General features: G+C 36.8%; 1 protein-coding gene and 1 long non-coding RNA gene across 5 annotated transcripts in view; one reads left to right on the top strand and one right to left on the bottom strand.

Annotated features, from left to right (window-relative positions):
• CDH12 (cadherin 12) overlaps positions 1-19,361 on the bottom strand; it is a 1,005,284-nt gene that overhangs the window by 9,208 nt on the left and 976,715 nt on the right. For 3 of the 4 annotated variants that reach the window (XM_027605549.2, XM_027605548.2, XM_027605550.2), the window contains 2 exons: positions 4,361-4,482; positions 613-730 (listed from right to left, as the gene is read on the bottom strand). In XM_027605549.2, coding sequence (XP_027461350.1) covers positions 613-730; positions 4,361-4,482 — 240 coding nt within the window. Of the gene's footprint in view, positions 1-612; positions 731-1,904; positions 2,230-4,360; positions 4,483-19,361 lie in introns of those variants that run through there. The other variant, XM_027605551.2, reaches the window with a different exon arrangement.
• On the top strand, positions 11,887-13,772 carry LOC113929035. Its single transcript, XR_003522072.1, has 3 exons — positions 11,887-12,000; positions 12,755-12,857; positions 13,728-13,772. It is a non-coding gene; the product is annotated as an uncharacterized LOC113929035 (long non-coding RNA).

Below are 19,361 nucleotides of genomic sequence, written 5' to 3'. Positions count from 1 at the left end.
GAAAGTGCAGATATGGTGGTAGAGTTGGCAACTAAAATCACTTTGGGTATTGTGTTAAAGGATTTGCATGCATTATTTTATTTAATATAAATACTATGAGATTGATTCAATTCGACTATGAGTTTAAAATTATTTAGTTTAACTTAATACATTGAGAATCTGCCATTGAGGACATAAGGGAGTGGGAAGGAAAACCTTTGTCATTCTAATTACAAAGCCTGTATTCTTAACCTGTGTTGTACTCTGTGTTATTCAAATAAACCAGTCACTAAGAAGTTACCTATTTGTTTGTACAAGTAATATGCATGTGGAACAAATGATATATTTAAAACATAGAAAGCACTCAATTTCCCAGATAGGCCGGTTTTGCTTGACACTTTAAGGGACTGTCTACATTATAAATGGAAGCAATTTGCCTCATTAGATACAATCTATATAGGTTAAATATTTAATTTATTGCTAGCTATAGATTTTTGTATTTTTCCTATATGGATTTCCATATTTTAGGAACTTGAGTGCTTTTAGAAAAACATTGATTTCTACCTTTGTGTGTTATTACAAAGTTACATGATAAGAGGTTTTTGTTTTTCTTTTTTATGGGGTTAAACTTACTTCTGAAGTCACGGACTGTAAAATTTGGTTTGATGGCAGCTTCGGGTGATAATCTAAAGGAGAACTGCTGCCCAGCAGGTGAAAGATCTCGGTCTGCAGCGCTGACTATCTGAATTATCTGAAACAAAGTTGAGATAAAACTTGAAGTCAGTCATGAGTTTCAAAGGGAACTTTACATACACAAGGCTCATAAGTTTATCCAATGATGCATACAAGGAGATAGAAATGACATTTTTAGGATTCATATCAGTGGGCCAATTATTTACAAATAATTTTTATAAACACATATCTAAACACTTACAGTTCATAATGGCAGGTACAATCATCGGGTATGAGCCAATTCCAAATCAATATCTGCATAACTAAAAAAACTTAACACCATTGAAAATTCTCACTAATAAGCAAAATAAAATTAAAATGCACTTGCTTGCATTTTAAACTAAATAAAATAAATGCTTTCTAAACTAAATATGAAAATGCTTACTGGAAAGAAAATCTCTGATTATTTAAAAGCCCTTGCAATAGCAAAATTTTAGTATAGTTTTATTTGTGAGAATGAGTTTTATTTTCATAAATAAATAAAATGATGAGAAAGAGAAATACAAAGGATGTATATCTGGTTTTGTCCTTATATTTGTTTTTCCCCAATGAGCAACAATATTAAATGTATTTTCATAAAGTTTTTTAAAGAAGTAAGCACTATAACAACCCGGTTTCAAAATTTTTCCTAAATCACCTTCCATATGTTGTGTGTTTAGCAGTTAAAATTCTGATACTTCAAGAAAATGCCCTTAAGAATTCGGAGAGTAAAAATAACTTCTGAGAGCCAAACTGTGAAATTGATAATTCACTACATAGATAAGCAAATTATAATAGCTTTGAGATTGTATTTTATTAACATATCCAATGGCTTTGCATCAGAAAGCATTTCAGGAAATGTGTATAGAAGAGAGTGAGAGCAGAGTAGTGCTCAGGTGATCACTCTCTTAGACAAAATTTGAATTTGTCAAAGGAAGACCTTTAATGTCAAGAACTGTGTCTTTGTCACAGTGGGCAAAAGCATACATCGTGTGTTCTATATGTGATTTACTTACTACTTTTTGTTTTCATTCCATGGCTAAAACTCAACCTTATTACCATGATCTATGCCCCATAGAGTTGTGTGCATGTACACATGCATACAAAATCACACACTCACATATAAGTGTATCTACTGTGACTTTGAGGGCCTGGTGCTGTATTAGTAATTTCTAATTTGACAAATTGGCTTTCTAATGAGAATTTTGTTTCCCTGGTTTACTGTGAATCAGTCACAATTCTATAAAACTTCAACTTACGTAACTTCACATAAACTCGTAGGCTCAGTCAGATCACTATATCCCATCCATAAGTTTTCTGTAAATTATTAGGGGATTGGGTTGCCAGGTATTTTGTTTTGTTTTGCCTTTAACTACTATCAGCAAGCATAATCATTTACCAAATTAAAGTTATTTAACATCAAAAAATTCCAAGAACATAACTTTAGAATGAAGCAATGTCCTTTCAAACAGCAGACAGAGAAGAAAGCTTTGGTATAAACAGGCACTTATCTGGAATTGACACTTGGGAGTCATTGCCCTAAGGGAAAAAAAACTCTCATACTTCAGGAATTCACTATATATATCACTGTTGATTTAGATAGCATCATCTTTCTCTCTCTTCTGTCTCTTGATAGATAATACATACATACATATAAAAATACATACATATACATGTTCAGTTATAGGCCAGAGTGATAGACAGTTCCTAGGCATAGTTCCTAGACAATGGGCAGAATGCCTGGGGTCAAGAGCAGAAAATGCTCACATACCACACTCCCTGAAAACGCGAGTAACAAATGTGGCCCAGTAGAAAACTCAATAGGTATTTATAAAAAAAGAGCCTCCAAGGACCCCACAGATTGCTTACCACTTTGCCCAGATGTAAGAAAACCAAGTTATCTTGGGTCATTTCTACTTTTCCCAACCTTTCAAACTCTTTAGTTTGTTAGACAAGCAGAGAAGCGTCAAATGGAGTTCTATTTCCGAAAGGACTTTTGTTTTGTTCATTACAAGAGTCTAATTGATATAAAATGATTAATATCCCTAACTATCTAAAAAAATAGAGAGTTAGGTTTCGGGGGGTGAGGGTGGAGGGATCTGGAAAGTGAGAAATTGCTAAGTTGTGAGTGTGGGATTTCAGAAAACCTCTTGTAACTTCTCAAATAACCAAATTGGTTTATTATTTGTTTAAACATTTATGCAGCATCTACTCTTTTAGACACTAAAGAAGGCACTGGATTTATCCCATATAAATTGTGGGTACGTTTAAAGTGATAAAGGGTTAAAATTTCTTTTTAATGCATTTGTGTGTCTATTCAAAATTAAGGTTGCAAATTTATCAAGTGGAAAATCTGACTAAATAAGTCAGGTTTTAATAAATTTAATACTTTCCCCAAATTATCAGAGAAAGGATTAGAGCATCACAGTCCACTAAAAGTTTCTGTACTGATGGAAATATTCTATATTTATATGGACAAAAAATGGTAGCCACTCATTAGATACAGCCATTGAGCAACTAAAATGTGGCTAGTATGAATGAGAACACTGATTTTTAATTTTATTTAATTTTAATTTAATAGCTACATAGCTAGTGGACATCATAAGATTAGGGTTATGGGACAGATTTTCTACAAAGCAGTATGAAACATTCAAATTGAAACAAATACTGAATATTTAGGAGTAACTTCTTCCAATAAAGATACTGTTTTAAATATTATTTTCAGTAAGAATTAAAACTTCAAATTTACTTAAATGAATAGTTATGCTATTTAAAGGTGATTAAAATACAAAGTGAACCAAGCATACTGACATATTTTTCCTTTGGAACCTAGGTGCACAGTATTGAATTAATCATATTCTTATTTCATGACATACTTTCATCATTTTCTCACGCTTGATTCATTCATTATATCATATCATATCATATCATATCTTCATGTCACATTATAACATTATATTATTTTATTCATTCATCTATAATAGTCTAGGGGAAAAAAAAACTGGCTACCCAGCACCACTCACATTAAATCTAGGATTTTGACAGTAACTTTCATAAGCATGTGGTCCTCCTTCATGACATCTCCCACTAGAACCAGAGCAATATTGACTTAATAAGGAAAGTGTAATTCAGAGATTTTGAATAACCCAGATGTTCTACTCAAGGCCACCAGAGAAAGAAGCCTTACATTTCTAATGGGCTACAGAGATTTTCTGTACCCCTTCATAAAACACGTGAGCAAAGCAAGAAACACTCTAGAAGAATGTACTCTCAAGTTGTTTGCTTACTGGGTTTATAGTCACAGATTCTATAAAATGTCCACAGTAAAGGAGTGGAAAACGTAGCAGATCTGCAATCCTAGACTGTTTAGTCATACGAAGAATATTCACTAGGCCATCATCACTTTATCCCTTGAGATGTTACTTCTACATCCATAAATTCACCCTTAATTTATGAGTTTACTATCTCTTGTGGGTTTTCTTTTATGAAAATATATGATCCAGGGAAAAAATTATCTATCTCTCTCTCTCTCTCTCTATCTATCATTATCAGTATTGGGATTGATCTAGATATCGATGTGTGTGTACATGCATTTATCTATGGTCTTCTACCCTGAAACATATACAAATAGTAGGTCTTTATATGCTATTTGTTAACAATATTAAGATACCTGTCCTGGTTTGGCATTTTCACACACAGCTGTCTCATACGGCACAGATATTTCTGGAGGAAATTCATTGACATCTAAGACATTAATCAATATGTTGACTTTGCTGCTTAATAATGGGTTACCTGTTGAAAACATAAAAAGAGAACAGACAGTTGCAAAATCTGGTCAGTTATCATTCTTATAGTAAATAGTATTAAACATTTTTTTATTTTTTTTAAAGATTTATTTATTTATTTCACAGAGAGAATGTGTGTGAGTGTAGGCAGGGCACAGAGGGAGAGAGAGAGAGAGAGAGAGAGAGAGAGAGAGAGAGAGAGACAAGCAGACTCCCTGCTGAGTGCGGTGCCCAGTGCAGTGCTGCCTCCCAGGACCCTGAGATCATGACCTGAGTGGAAATCAAGAGTCTGAGGCTTAACTGACCGAGCCACCCAGGCATCCCTTAATTTTTTTTTTATCAGTCATTATAAAGAAGTTAAATGATCCTTCCTTAATGGGAAACTCTGCAGTGTGCCAAGTATAAATGATAAAAGGATGGGTAAGTATGTCAGTGTTTTGCTGTCAGAGCACTAGCGGTGCCCCATACCAGTGTTCATCCTGAAATTCACTCACCACCAAAGTTAAGGTCAACCAACTAGTATTTTATCAAACATGTAGCTATCATACCAGAGTTCACAGAACCAACCTTCAATAATAGTGATAATTTTCACTGGATCAAGCATGTTTTCTATGTTGTGTCCATATAATTAAAACTTTATTGGGTAGGATCATCTACATATTTAAAAAGTTCTTTCAAAATGATTCTTCCTGAAAAGGATGATAAATTACAAGGAAAATGAAGGAGAAGGGGCTTTTTATAAATAAAGATTTAAAAAACAGACTTAAGGAAGTAGAAGACATAGATTATGGAAAGCTAGGATACACCCTGAAATGACTTGCTGGTGATAAGAAAAGAAGGAATAAGGATTTTCTTCCTACAGTATATTAAAAAAAAAAAAAAGTGTTGGTTTGAAAAAGTGCCAAATCCCATCACAAGTTTTAGCCCCAGCTCTTGATACATTATCTGCTTCCCTGTCATTTGTTGAAGAAGACTCAAAAAAATTAAGTTAGTAAGGCATAGCAATGCACAGTTTACCTTTCTTGTTATAAAATTTTACCATATGAAATTTTACCAATGGATAAACTGTCCCATATTGTTGAAGGACCTTGCCCAAAGTCACACCTTTAGGGGAATGGGAAGTTCAGATTCCAACCCAGGACTATGGAAATTCAAATACCATGTGTATGCCACCATACCTTCTCTATTGATTGGTTTATGTGTTAAATCCTTCATCTGCAGTGCTGCTGATGATTCATAATATTAGTATTCTTTTAGACCTCTATCTGGATTCTTTTAAAGAAACATACAAAATTTCAACACACGACTGACTCTGCCAACTCTCCACTATCCTGCTGTGCTAAAATTTATTAGAAAATAATAGGCACTATAAACAGTATCATAATAAATGTTCACATATTCACATATGACACAGTGAAATCCGTCATCGTGGACCAGTACACACACAGATAACACAAAGTGGGGATGACTGGTATATTCTGTAATAGAGGATGTGCTTATAGAAGGTGTATTGGTAATCTTGGAGAAGGATGCAGAAAGTATGATTTAAAAATTAATATTGGCAAAAGAAATTAATATTGGCCACAGGGAATTATCTTATTTGGTAGAAAATGTTGGCTGTTTTCAGAAGTTATTTAATCTACCTTTAATTTGGTTTCTTTATATGAAACACACAGTATTAACAGTTCCAAATTCATAGGTTTGTTATATTAAATAAGTGGTGGTGTTTTACAAAATGTTAGATCACCTCTAGTAAATTACATCACTCTTATTACAAAGTGCCCTTCTTGGAGGTTATTTATCTCTGTATCTATTTTTGGTGTTAATTACTCCTATAGCCTAATATGTAGATAAAAGTCAACAATTTGGCTAAACTTGGTTTGCTTTTGTAAAATCCTGGAAATTATAAAAAATAACAACAAAATTAAAAAAAAAACAAGGCCTAATATTTTGTAATGCTTACAGTGTACCTATATTCTAAAACATGTCACGTAGATTAACTCTTTTAGGGTTCACAGTAACTCTATTATTGACACTATTATCCCATTATTACATGTGGAACTCTGAGGAACAGAAGGGGAATGTGACTCCCAAAAATCACAAGTTGGATGTAATAAGATGGGGTTCTGGTTCCAAGTTCATGCTCTTAAACTCTAGTATACATCGTGCATTAGAAAATAACTGAAATTTATTTAGCTATTGAAAAAAAATAGACAACGAATTAATATTACAGATTAATTTAGGGAATTCATGTGAATTACTTAGCCTATTCAGTTTCTGCCAACATAAAAATCAGTCTCCGCTTTCCATTTTACATGATATATAAAGTACAAGTCCTGAGGCCATATAAAGAGGAAAGTTTTGTGCGTGTTGTTTGTTTTTAGATTTTGTTTGTTTATTTGAGAGAGAGAGGAAGAGCATGAGCGGGGGAGGGGCAGAGGGACGAGCCAATTGGGGAAGCAGTAACATCTCTGTTCAAGAACTCCTGTAGTTAAGCACTGAACTTTTCACAAGAGAATATAATTTGTTAGAGTAATATAGATTTTTTATTTATGCATATAATTCAGAAAATTACATTGAAGAAATAATGACCCTTTTTCTTCTGACTCATCTAATCTGTATTTGGGACATCTATGATGAAATTTGTTTAATCATGACTTAGTTTGGGCATTATTACCAACATTTTTGCCACGTAGAAACTAGTTATCACTGAATATGTAGAGGGCAGTTTCAAATATAAATTTAGTAAATTTTATTTTATTTTTTAAAGATTTTATTTATTTATTTGTCAGAGAGAGAGAAAGCAGAAGCAGGGGGAGTCTCAGGGGGAGAAGGAAAAGCAGACCCCGCACTGAACAGAGAACCCAATGCAGGGCTCCATCCCAGGACCCTGGGATCATGACCTAAGCCAAAGGCGGACGCTTACCCGACTGAGCCACCCAGGCATCCCTAAATTTAGTGAATTTTAAATAACCAAAATCTTACCTAATTGCTGTGTTCTTTGTAGCCAAATCATTTAAATTCCAATTATTATCGATGCATGTTGCTTATATTTAATAACCAGCTTATTAATAGTTTTTGGCTCACATAATATAATCAAGAAATCATTTTGTTTTTATCCCCTATGTCTTCAAAAATGTTTTGTTAGATTTTCTTTCCCCATCCCTTGATGATATCTCAGTGAGCTCCCTTAGCTTTCTGAGTCGGTCTGAGTTAGAATTGCCTTATTAGTAGTATTTTCAAGTACGGTTTCAATTAAGAAAACAAAAGGTAAAGCCCAAATTACCAAAAAAAAAGGAATGAAGGAAAAAAATCACTGTTTATCATAAATGAGTTAAAATATTATAAGGAATATTATGAATATATGCCAAAAATCTAGTCAACATAAATGAACTGAACAAATTCCTAGAAAGACACAGATTACCAACAATGTCCTTTAAAAGAAATAGAAAGCCTTAATAGACCTTAAACAAATGAATAAAATCAAGTTGTAATTAAAAATCTCGCAACCGATAAAAAACGCATGCACACATGCCTTCACTGGGTTTTTTTTTTTTTTTGAACTCTGGAGATATTTTACTTTTAAAGATTAAAGATTTCATTTATTTATTTGACAGAGACAGAGAGAGAGCATAAGCAGGGGGAGCGGCAAACAGAGGCAGAGGGAGAAGCAGGCTCCTTGCTGAGCAGAGAGCCAGATGCAGGGCTCAATCCCAAAACCCTGGGATCATTAGCTGAGCCAAAGGCATGTGCTTAACTGACTGAGCCATCCAGGCACCCCACTGGGGGAATTCTATCAACTATTTAAAGATCACATAATACCAATTCTTTACAAACTTTCAGGAAATGGAGAAGGAAACACCAATTCATTTTATGTATACTGTTACCAAATGCAATGAAAAAACATAAGAAAACAAAACAAAACAAAACAATATGGGCTAGGGCGCCTGGGTGGCTCAGATGGTTAAGCGTCTGCCTTCAGCTCAGGTCATGGTCCCGGGGTCCTGGGATTGAGTCCCGCGTCGGGCTCCCTGCTCCTTGGGAGCCTGCTTCTCCCTCTGCTTCTCTCTCTCTCTCTCCCTCTGTCTCTCATGAATAAATGAATAAAATCTTTAAAAAAAAAAAAACAATATGGGCTAATCTCACTCATAAACATAAGTACAAAAATTCCTTAACAAAATATTAACAAATCAATTCCAGAGCATACTATAAAATTACTACACAATGACCAAATGGCATTTATCCTAAGGATATAAGGTTAGTTCAATATCCAAGAATAATCAATCCAACACACCATATTAATAGAAGAAAGCTAAAAAACACATGGCCGTCTCAAATAGATTCAGAATTAGCATTTGACAAAATCTTACATCCATTCATAATTTTTAAAAAGTCTTCTAAAAAAGTAATGAACAGGAGGCAAGATCTTCAACCTGATCTAGTCTATCTACGAGAAGCCTATAGCTAACATCATATTCAAGAGTGAGTCAGTGGTTTCTCTCTAAAATTGAGCACAGGGCAGAAACGGCTGTTCTTGCCACATATATTCACCATTGTACAATGAAATGAAAATAAAATTTAAAAAAATGTAAGTATCCAGATTGGAAAGAATGAAACTGAGACCAAAAAAAAAAAAAAAAAAAAAAAACCCCATTCACAATATAATCAAAGATAATAAAATATTTGGGAATAAATTTAGCAAAAGAGATGCAGGACTTACAAACAGAAATTCACAAATCATCGCTCAGAGAAATAAAATGGTTTGCTGATGGAAAGCACTGCTGGTGATGGAAACAGAAAATTGTATAATCACTTTGGAAAATGGGTTGGAACATTCTGTAAAGATTAAACATGAACTGATATTGCAGCAAATCCCCTCCTAGGTATCTACCCAAGAGGATGAAATAAACATCCACACAAAAACCTGTATAAAAATGCACATTAAAGTATTATGTATACACTTCAAAACTGACAACAATGCAGATGTCTATCTTTTGGTGAATGGATAAACATTATGTGACATATCCATGCAATGACAATTACTTCAAAAACAAAAAGGAACAAAATAGTGACATGTGCTACAACAACCTGAATGAATCTCAAATATCCTCTTCTTTGACAATAAGGCTGACATTGTTCCTTGGAGCTGGTTTAGCTGCAGAAAGCAAAAGCTTTCAGTGATTTTGGGTTTCCGAAGTCTTCAGAAGATTCCAGCCCCCACCTCTCAAGTCTTCCAGACTTCTTGGAGGGGATATTAAGCCATTCCTTTTAGATGAACCCTTTCAGGGATGCTTGGATGGATCAGTCAGTTAAGTGTCTATCTTCTGCTCAGGTCATGATCTCAGCTGAAGTCCTGGGATTGAGCCGTGAGTGTGACTCCCCACTCAAGGGGGAGCCTGCTTCTCCCTCTGCCCTTCTCCCCACTCATGCTTGCGCTCTCTTTCTTGCTCTCTCTCTTTCAAATAAATAAACCTTTTCAGAATCCCTAACCCAAAGAAACTCTATGATAATTTATCATGTAGCAATAGATAACTACACCTGGTCATAAAAAATATTCAAATATATTAATATATATATATATTAAATATATACTAAAAGGAAAGAAAGATTCTCACTAGGGCTTGAGCTGGAATGGACCTAGCAGGGCCTCATGGCAAGGCCCATGGTGGTTGGGAGCTGCCCCTGCTCCCAACCACCATGCAGAAATCTTGCCCAAGGGGCCTGTCAGCAGGGGTGCAGCTGCACTTTGTAGTGCTTTGCTCACGGCTACTATCCAAGCCTTTCCAGGGAGGCTTCTGTTTCTGTGGAGACAGATACAACTATCTGCATCCACAGCTCCACACAGCCTGGAGTGCAAGTCCGAGCCCATTTACCTGCCTTCTATACCTATGGATTGGGGCTGAGCAGGGGCCTCTGCTGGGGCACAGAAGCTGATCTGGAGGGGTTGGCTAGCAAGGCAAGGAGGTTGGTGACAGTTTCTGGAATTCTCTGTCTCCATTATCTGCTGACAGGAATCATAGCTACTCCCAGGACTCTCAGCCCAAGGCAGATGCTACCTGGGAGCTCAGGGTCCCATTTCAGGGCCTGGACCTTGAGAGGGAGCAGGACAGTCAGGGCTTCATGTGTGGCATCTGCATGGACAAGGTGTGGGACGAGTCAGAGGCATCCTGCCCAACTGCAGGCATACCCACTGTTGAGGTGACTTTGCACCCTGGTAAAAGAGGAGACAGGACTTCCCACAAGACATCATGAAGGCTTGTCCCCAGTACCATGTCCATTCTAGCTACATCACCCCCAACAAACTCTGGGTGGGCAAGGAGGCTGAGAAGAAGCAAATCATCAGGAACTTCCAGGCTTGGACCAGCCAGATCCAATGGCAGTTCTTCATGTGGGAGGATGGTCACTTCCCCTTCAAGTCTGACTGTATTTACCTGTACCAGCTTCTGGCTAAGGCCTGAAGCTCTAGTTCTCTTTGGCCAGAGAATGTGCAGCTGGCTTCTGTGATGGAGGTGTTGGGCCCAACAGCATTCCTAGGGCACTGAATTAGAGGAAGAAATATCACGGGCTGAGCCCTGGTTATGGCCTTCTGGGATTCGGAACTCCTACTCGATCCCGATAGTTCTTACCATGGCTGCCTGTAACCAGGACCAACATGTGTGAAAGGGGACTGAGGGCAGGGGGTGCTAGGTGGTAGGTCCCGCTCTGGGCTAGGTGGGAGATGAAGTAGTAAGCTCTCTACCCACATGCACGGGAGCAGTGACACAACTGAGGAACACAGGGACAAGCAGAGGGCTCTGGGAAAGAGGAGGTTGTTCTCACCCACTTGCCAGGGCTTTGGTTTTTACATTAGTTCTTTTGTAGGATGATCTTGGAAGAAAACAAATAAAATGCACCTAAACCATGGAGGGAAGGAAGGAAGGAAGGAAGGAAGGAAGGAAGGAAGGAAGGAAGGAAGGAAGGAAGGAAGGAAGGAAGGAAGGAAGGAAGGAAGGAAAGTAGGAATGAAGGAAGGAAGGAAGGAAGGAAGGAAGGAAGGAAGGAAGGAAGGAAAGAAGGAAGGAAGGAAGGAAAGAAGGAAGGAAAGTAGGAAGGAAGGAAGGAAGGAAGGAAGGAAGGAAGGAAGGGAAAATGAAAAGAAGACTGGCATTTCTTCCTGAACTGGTGCTTTTCTCATCTAAAGTTTCATTTATTCACATGGCGTGTACTTGATGCTGGTGGTCTGCTAAGACGTCTCACTGGAGGTAGAGACGAGAATACTCATTCATGGTCTCTTTATGGAGACTGGGTTTCTTCGCAGCATGGTGGCTAAAGTTCAAGGGCAAGTATTTCAAAAGTGAGAGAAATCTGGACAGAAATCCTTGCCTTTATGACCTAACACAGTGACATAGAAATGCATCTCCTCTGCATTAGTCAAGGCTGTCACCAGTCCACTTCGAAATTCAAGGGGAAGATCCAACCCACTTCCTGATGGAAGGAATGTCAGCCTCACTGTCAGAAGAATATATGGGAAGGGAGAGACACAAAGGTATGCCCATTTTTGGAACCTGTCATCAGAAACCTCTTTTAGAAATGGTTCATTAGTAACTAGCATTGTAACCTTTAATAAATCCTAGGAAAACTAAATTTTATTTATTTTTTTAAGATTTTTTTACTTATTTATTTGACAGAGAGAGACACAGCGAGAGAGGGAACACACGCAGGGGGCGTGGGAGAGGGAGAAGCAGGCTTCCCGCGGAGCAGGGGGCTTGATGTGGGGCTCAATCCCTGGACCTTGGGTTCATGACCTGAGCCGAAGGCAGACGCTTAACCAGCTGAGCCACTCAGGCGCCCCTTATTTATTTTCTAAAAGTTTTTTTTCAAGTTCTAGTTAGTTAACATACAGTGCAATATTAAAACCTAACCAAAGAGGTAAAAGACTTGTACTCTGAAGACTATAAAACACCAATGAAAGAAATTGAAGATGACACAAAGAAACAGAAAACATTTCATGCTCACAGATGGGAAACTAAGTTTTAAATTTAAATAGGAAATTAGAATTAATATGAACTTACATCCTTCACGCCATTCTCCTCAGGGCTAAGGAGTTTATAGGGGCAAAGAAAAATCATTGGCTTTATCCACAGTTCTCTTCAATGTAGTACACATTGAGATTCCACCTAAGATTTCATTTGACAAAGTATCCTGATGATCTACAAGTCTGAAAATTACAGATCTCTATTTGCCCACTTAGAGATGAGAAAACTTTGGTATAAACTTGCCCTACATTTTTTTTTTGCCAGACCCGACTGGAATCCAAATCTTCTTACTATACTTGTCACTGCACCATGATATATACCAACTAACTCAGAGAAGAAGAAGGCACACCTTCTGAGATCTACCCAGGTACGTGATAATCACTTACTTCCAAAGAGTAATACCCGCGCTGCTATCGAGACCACCATGCCATGAGAAAGCCCAGTTTACATTCAAGGGTTAAAGGGGTGGGGTTACTTAAGTTACGTATTAAATATTCAATAAATACTGGCCAAATAATAGAATATTTCCAAGCACCAATGAGAAATGTAGTTGAAAATGTTTTGAAAACATTAAAGCATTGACACAGGGTTCCTAGTGTGTTAAAATATGCCGGAGCTGTTGGGCTTCCTTATTTAAAGATGACATCTGCTTCTGAATAACTATCAGTGTTAAAAATTCAATTTTGTGACCATGTACTAAATTGCAACTACAATAACTTCAAGAATGAAATCTTAGCTCTTTATGACAAAAAGCCGAATTATAGTGCAAACTGAGCAAGATACAACAAAAAAGTAACACAAGCTTTCTTTTCCTTTTTTCTTTAAATCAGTTCATTTTCAAATTACAAGTTAAGATGAACTATATCTAATAATAGTTTTGTTCAATTACAGTAATATGATCTGTATCTAGATGAGCAATCCATAAAGGGGATTTAAATTATTCATATATATCTATGCTAAAGTCAAATATTACTTTCTATGCTGTTGGTGACAAAAACTGATCTCTAAAGAAAAAGGAACCTTTAAAAATATAGCCAATTTTTTTCCCAATGAAAACACAAGAGGAAACTATCATTAATTTTAAATATTTGCAATAACATAAAGCCTTAGATATTCTGATTTCCTTTAGAGCAAGAACTACTTCATATTCATCTTAAAATCTCCAGGATTTAACACAGAGCCTAGTGCATTCTAGCAAAGTGAACATATCTATGAACAAATATTCTTTCAAAAACAGACTAAACTGAGAAGAAAGTGGGTTCAACACAGCTGATAAAACCAGAAACCTCTGTGGATCATGACCTACTGGCATTACGATAGTCGGCATATTTTCCTTGAATTCTTCACCCATGGTCAACAAGACTGTAGGTGACATTTCACTTTATTTTAAACTCTCGATGATTTTAAAAATCCTTCTCAAGTGACTTTCTTTAACCACAAATTAAATTTGTATTTGGAAAGCAAATAAAACCCGTTATTGATTTGATTTTAAAAAAGGTGAATTTGTGGGGTGCCTGGGTGGCTCAGTTGTTTGAGTGACTGCCTACGGCTCAGGTCATGATCCTGGAGTCCCGGGATCGAGTCCCACTTCGGGCTCCCTGCTCCACGGGGAGTCTGCTTCTCCCTCTGACCTTGCCCCCTCTTCTGCTCTCTCTCTCTCAAATAAATAAATAAAATCTTTTAAAAATTTTTTTAAAAAGGTGATTTTGTATGAGTAGTTAATAGATGTCAGTCGGTATACAAATTTCTGAAACATGCAAATTCACGACAGAATTGTGATAGATAAGCAGTCTAACAAGCCTAGATAGATAGATAATAGATGATAGATAGATAGATGATAGATAGATGTCAAGACTAACAAAATTTCATTTTAATTTTATGTACATTATAAATGTATAATTTTTTACTATTTTGTACTCTATGCATATGAAAATCACCTTGACTAGTTCAACTAATAACTTATTTAAAATATATCTAATAAGCTTAGGCAAGTGATTACTTATCCCCGGGAAATTCTGTTTTGGATTGAGAGAGCCCAGGACTTCCATCCTCATTTGGTCACCACTCCCGGTGTGACATGGAGCTACGAACGAAATACCTCTGAGCTTCTATTTCCGCACGCTTGCAGTGTGGACCATACTACTCATCTTGATTGAATATATATGAAGCGAATAGAATTGTTTAGTCTATTAGTTTATATTATTATTATTATTATTACTACTTACTATTGTTTCAGAAAAATTAGATACTTTCTTCTCATTTGATCTAAGAACATCATTTCATGGCTATGTGGCATGCAGGCAGATGAAATTCTTTGGAAAATTCTATCACAAAATCTAATTCTTTGTGTTTAAACCCTTTATCATTTAATGGCCACACTCTGGTCCTTTATAATCTTCTGCAGCTTCCCCCTGGAGGTTGTATAAGAACACCCTTAAATCCAAAGTCCCTGGAATTCAGCATAATTCACATGGTTATAACTTACTAAAATTCTCTATTTTGGTCAATTTCTAACTGTTCCTAAACTTTAATATCCTTAAGCATAGACTTTGGTCTCATTTTACTCATAACTCACAACAAATTGTGTTTTGCACATAAATGATATTCTATACAAAGTTAAGAAAAGAAGTGTATGAATTTATGTTTAGCCTGAATTATGGATAGTAATGCCAAAGTTTAATTTTTCTGTACATATGAAGATGATATCATCTGCATTATGTTGAAGTAAAAAGAAGTCCTAACAAAATAGCTCTATATACCAAATAAGCTCAAAAAATAATTACCCAACAATTTAATCCCAACTGATAATGATATATTTACATAAAGTATTTTCCCCAAATACAGCAGTTAGTGAATCAATTTAGTGATTTTTGACCTGTTTCATAATAAATGCAAACAATCCATTGTCATCTGGATAACTATTGACCAAGAAAAGAAGAATTGTCTCTGGCATCATTTGTTTATTTTGTAATTATATAAAATATGTTCTAAGGCTGTAGTGTAGATATTTTTAATTATCTTTGCCTAATGATATTTGTTACAGTAATGCCAAAAAGAAATTGGAAACATTTATGTATTGAAAGTTTCTGATAATTTGAATGAAGTGAATTTTTGGTTTCCATCTTTTTTAAAATTCTCAAGTTTAGTATCATAAAAACAGCAAAGCAGTAATGCATAAAAGAATTATTAGGAGTCTAATAAAATTATTTGCATCTCCAACTATAGCAACACTGATTAATGACTGCTTTTTAATTAATTGGAAGTTGTTCAATCATTGTAACATTTCATTTGCCTGAGAATTTTTATGTAAGGGTCAGGCCAAAACACATACTAGTTCAATCTGCAATAAGGTATACTTACGTAATTGTTTCTTCTTGGAAGTACAAGTGTAAACTACTTATTTCTCGGTCATTCACCATGAAGATAGTGTTTCCTGCTCAGCTGGCTAGTTTGATCAATGAAAACAGCCTTATGCATTAGAACATGAATAAATTTTACTTTTAAACTCTGTGAATTCAAGCCAAATAAAGCCCATAATAAGCTACTCTTATTGTAAATCTTTAATTATCATGTGGTATGTGTTTAGCCTCTTTATTTTTCACATGGATACATAGCGTTTACCCCAGCAGATTTCCCTGGGGTCCTAAAATCTACACAATGGTCTTTGAATAGGTACTGGAACAGAACAGAGGTACCTATTTTAGAAATGTTAATTTGATATCACTCTTATATTGTATAAGATTTTATATATATATGTACATATATATGGATGTATGGATAAGCTTATATATGTGGAGAGAGATATATATGTATATATCTCCATTATGTGTCTAAGTCCCAGTTCTGCATATTTCCCAGTAAGGGCCAACCTAACTAATGAGAATCTACACACTAGGGTTTCCTAATTTGCATTTAGGTAAAAACTAGAGCCAGCATGTGCCCTAATCATATTGATAGCTAAAAAAATAGATTTCTTTAAACCTGAAAAATCTAAAATGGAGGATCAGTGACACTTGCTTCCACAGCAAAAGTGCATACCCTCCTTTCATTGTCTAAGTGGGTGAAGAGCAAGTATCTGACTAGAGGTATCAGACCTGCTACTTTCAGTGCCGTCACACCATTGTGATGGTTTGGGTAGTCTACAGAGCTGCGGGGGGAGAAAGAGACCTTCCTGAGCTACAAGTGATTAATAAACTATCTGCACACTTTCATCCTGAGTTAAGGTACGGAAACCTACTATTCCCAATTCAAAAAATATGCATGTTTTGTGTATGTGTGTATTAATAGGAAGGTTTAGGTAAGGTTAGATAGTTTTCTTTTTTTTTTTCAAGTTTTTATTTATTTATTTATTTGACACAGAGAGAGAGAGAGAGAGAGAGAGAGAGAGAGAGAGAGAGAGATCACAAGTAGGCAGGCAGGCAAGCAGAGGGAGAGGGAGAAGCAGGCTTCCCGCCGAGCATGGAGCCCGATATGGGGCTTGATCCCAGGACTCTGGGATCACGACCCAAGCCAAAGGCAGACGCCCAACTGACTGAGCCACCAGGTGCCCCAGATTAGATAGTTTTCTAAAAAATAATCTTTTGTTATGATCAATATGTCTTTGACAAACAAAAGTTATTTGAAGAGACTACCTCTGCTTAATTGTCACTTAGAATGTACAAGCAATTAAAGTGAATGGTTCAGGAAAGTCTTACACTCCATAGCTTAATTCATTTTCACCACATTTGCCAAAGATCTTAGAAAACCAAAGTTTATTTTCTATCTACAATATGGGTAAGCTATCCCCCAACATTGTGGTTGAGTGAAATAATTGAAAGTCAACATGAAAGGAATGATGAGTAACAAACATAATTGCAATAGGATGCAGTATAGGAGGGGAGAAAAGATGCCAGGTGTGAAAGGAGACCAGGAAAACACCGTAAAGAAAACGGGTGTCCTCCGCAAAGGGGAGAGTGGCATTCTGTTCTCCTGATGATATGTTTGCTCAGGCAGCTGACTGCATGATCTGCTCTCAGAGCCTAACTGAGCAAGAAGGGCAGATTTGAAAGGAGGTGGCCGGACAGAGAAACCATTCAGTAGACCAGCCTGGGAAGTCCCTGTTCTGTGTGACAAGGATGTGTGAGTGTCCTCAGGGTCCAGTGGGCACAACAGAATGCTAAAATTGAAAAATCATGTTATAAACTCACCTAAGAAGACTGTCCTCTATGTAAGGGGACCCTGGAATTAAGAAGTTGGAAGGTCTACCACATGGGTTCCCATATCAAGTTCCCATGTAGATGGGATGTCCAGAGCCCCCCACATCAAATAACTCAAAGATCACTTAAGAAGACAGTGTTTGGGCAACTGCCTTTACTGCCAGTCCATTTTAGCCCTAGAAGCAGTGGCAAGCAACGGAGTATTATATGGGGGCAGATAAGAAAGACTTATGTATCTGTACTTCCCTCTGTCTTTTCCACTCTAACAGGCTGGAGAACTTGTATCTCCATCAGCGAGGAGTCACAGTTCCAACTTGCGGTGGCTTTGAGTTCTGCAGTCATCTATTGCTGCTTAACAACAAGTGACCTTAAAATGTAGTTGCTTGAACTAATTACTATTTTAGTCCTTCTCCCAATGTTGTGAGTTAAGCATGTGGGCAGGGTTGGTCCAAGTATATGTTTCATTTCATGTGGCATTGATGGAGGTTGCATTGTGGTATTACTCTAGCAGATGGCCTGGGCTAGAGTTTCCAAGATGGTTTCATGCACATATGCAGCACACTGGCAGGTATGATTGGAAGGCTGAGCTGAATTGGGATGGTCAACCTGACCACCAATGTGTGACCTCTCTAGTATGGCAGCCTCAGGGTAGTCAGTTTACTCACATGACAGGTCAGTGGTACAATAAACAAGGTGAAAGCCACATGTTCTTTTATGTTAGTCTTATCCTTAGTAATCAGAATAACCACAACATAATGAAATCAGCTAAAGATATCATTAAGGCCTGGGAATAGGTGTCTGACTGTTCATGTTTTGAAGCAATTGTTGAGGATAAACAAAACCATTTAATATTTACACCCCACTGAATTGAGACTGAACAAAAACCCCTCAACAGAAATATTCACAGTTAGCTCTTTCCTGCATAGAAAAATGAAATTAGCTGCAGAAGTATGTGTGCCAGATGAACAAAATAAAATGAGAAAGAAACAAAATGAAAGATGCTCAGAAGGGATTTCCCCAAATCTTTCAAGAGACCATAAGCAGGTGGATGGGAAGATGCACTTTCTTGTGCAATTATATTGATAACCAAATGTTACCATTCCCCCCCACTAATCTGTTACCTTAGGAAGTTGTAACAGTATCCTAGGTTGTCCAGTCAAACATATTGAGAGCTTTGTCACTCTCAGTCTAGAGGATTCTCCTCTGGAACAACCAGAAATCAACACCAGGGATCGGTCCTAACAATCCTATCGATTCTGAGTGACTCCTTAAAGAAAAGCACTTAGAGCTCCTGTATATTCCACAGTGACGTTCATTGAAAAACAAAACAAAACAAAAAAAAACAAAAAACCCACAAAACATTACAATTACATTCTAAGAAAAGGAGAGAGACGGAAGAGCGGTGACTTTAAAAATATTCTCTGCAGTTTCAGAAGAGATTTCAGAATGGGCGATTTTGTGTGAGAATTAATTCCTCCTGCCCAGCCTCTGAAGCTGCCAATAAGATTCTATACGGAGGTCGGGTGTGGAAGAGAAGTTGGAAGCTGGAGGATGGTTGAGGGTAGAGCATGGAAAAGGGATGAGGTCACACAAGAAATGCACTGCTGGATATTCGTGCAAGCCTGCAAACAGGGCTCACTGGCAACTGTCAAAATTTCTCTGGACTTATGCTATGA

Source organism: Zalophus californianus, chromosome 5, assembly GCF_009762305.2.
Source record: "Zalophus californianus isolate mZalCal1 chromosome 5, mZalCal1.pri.v2, whole genome shotgun sequence".
Taxonomy (NCBI): domain Eukaryota; kingdom Metazoa; phylum Chordata; class Mammalia; order Carnivora; family Otariidae; genus Zalophus; species Zalophus californianus.
Note: the sequence above shows the minus strand (reverse complement) of the source record. Positions and strands in the feature narration are given on the sequence as shown.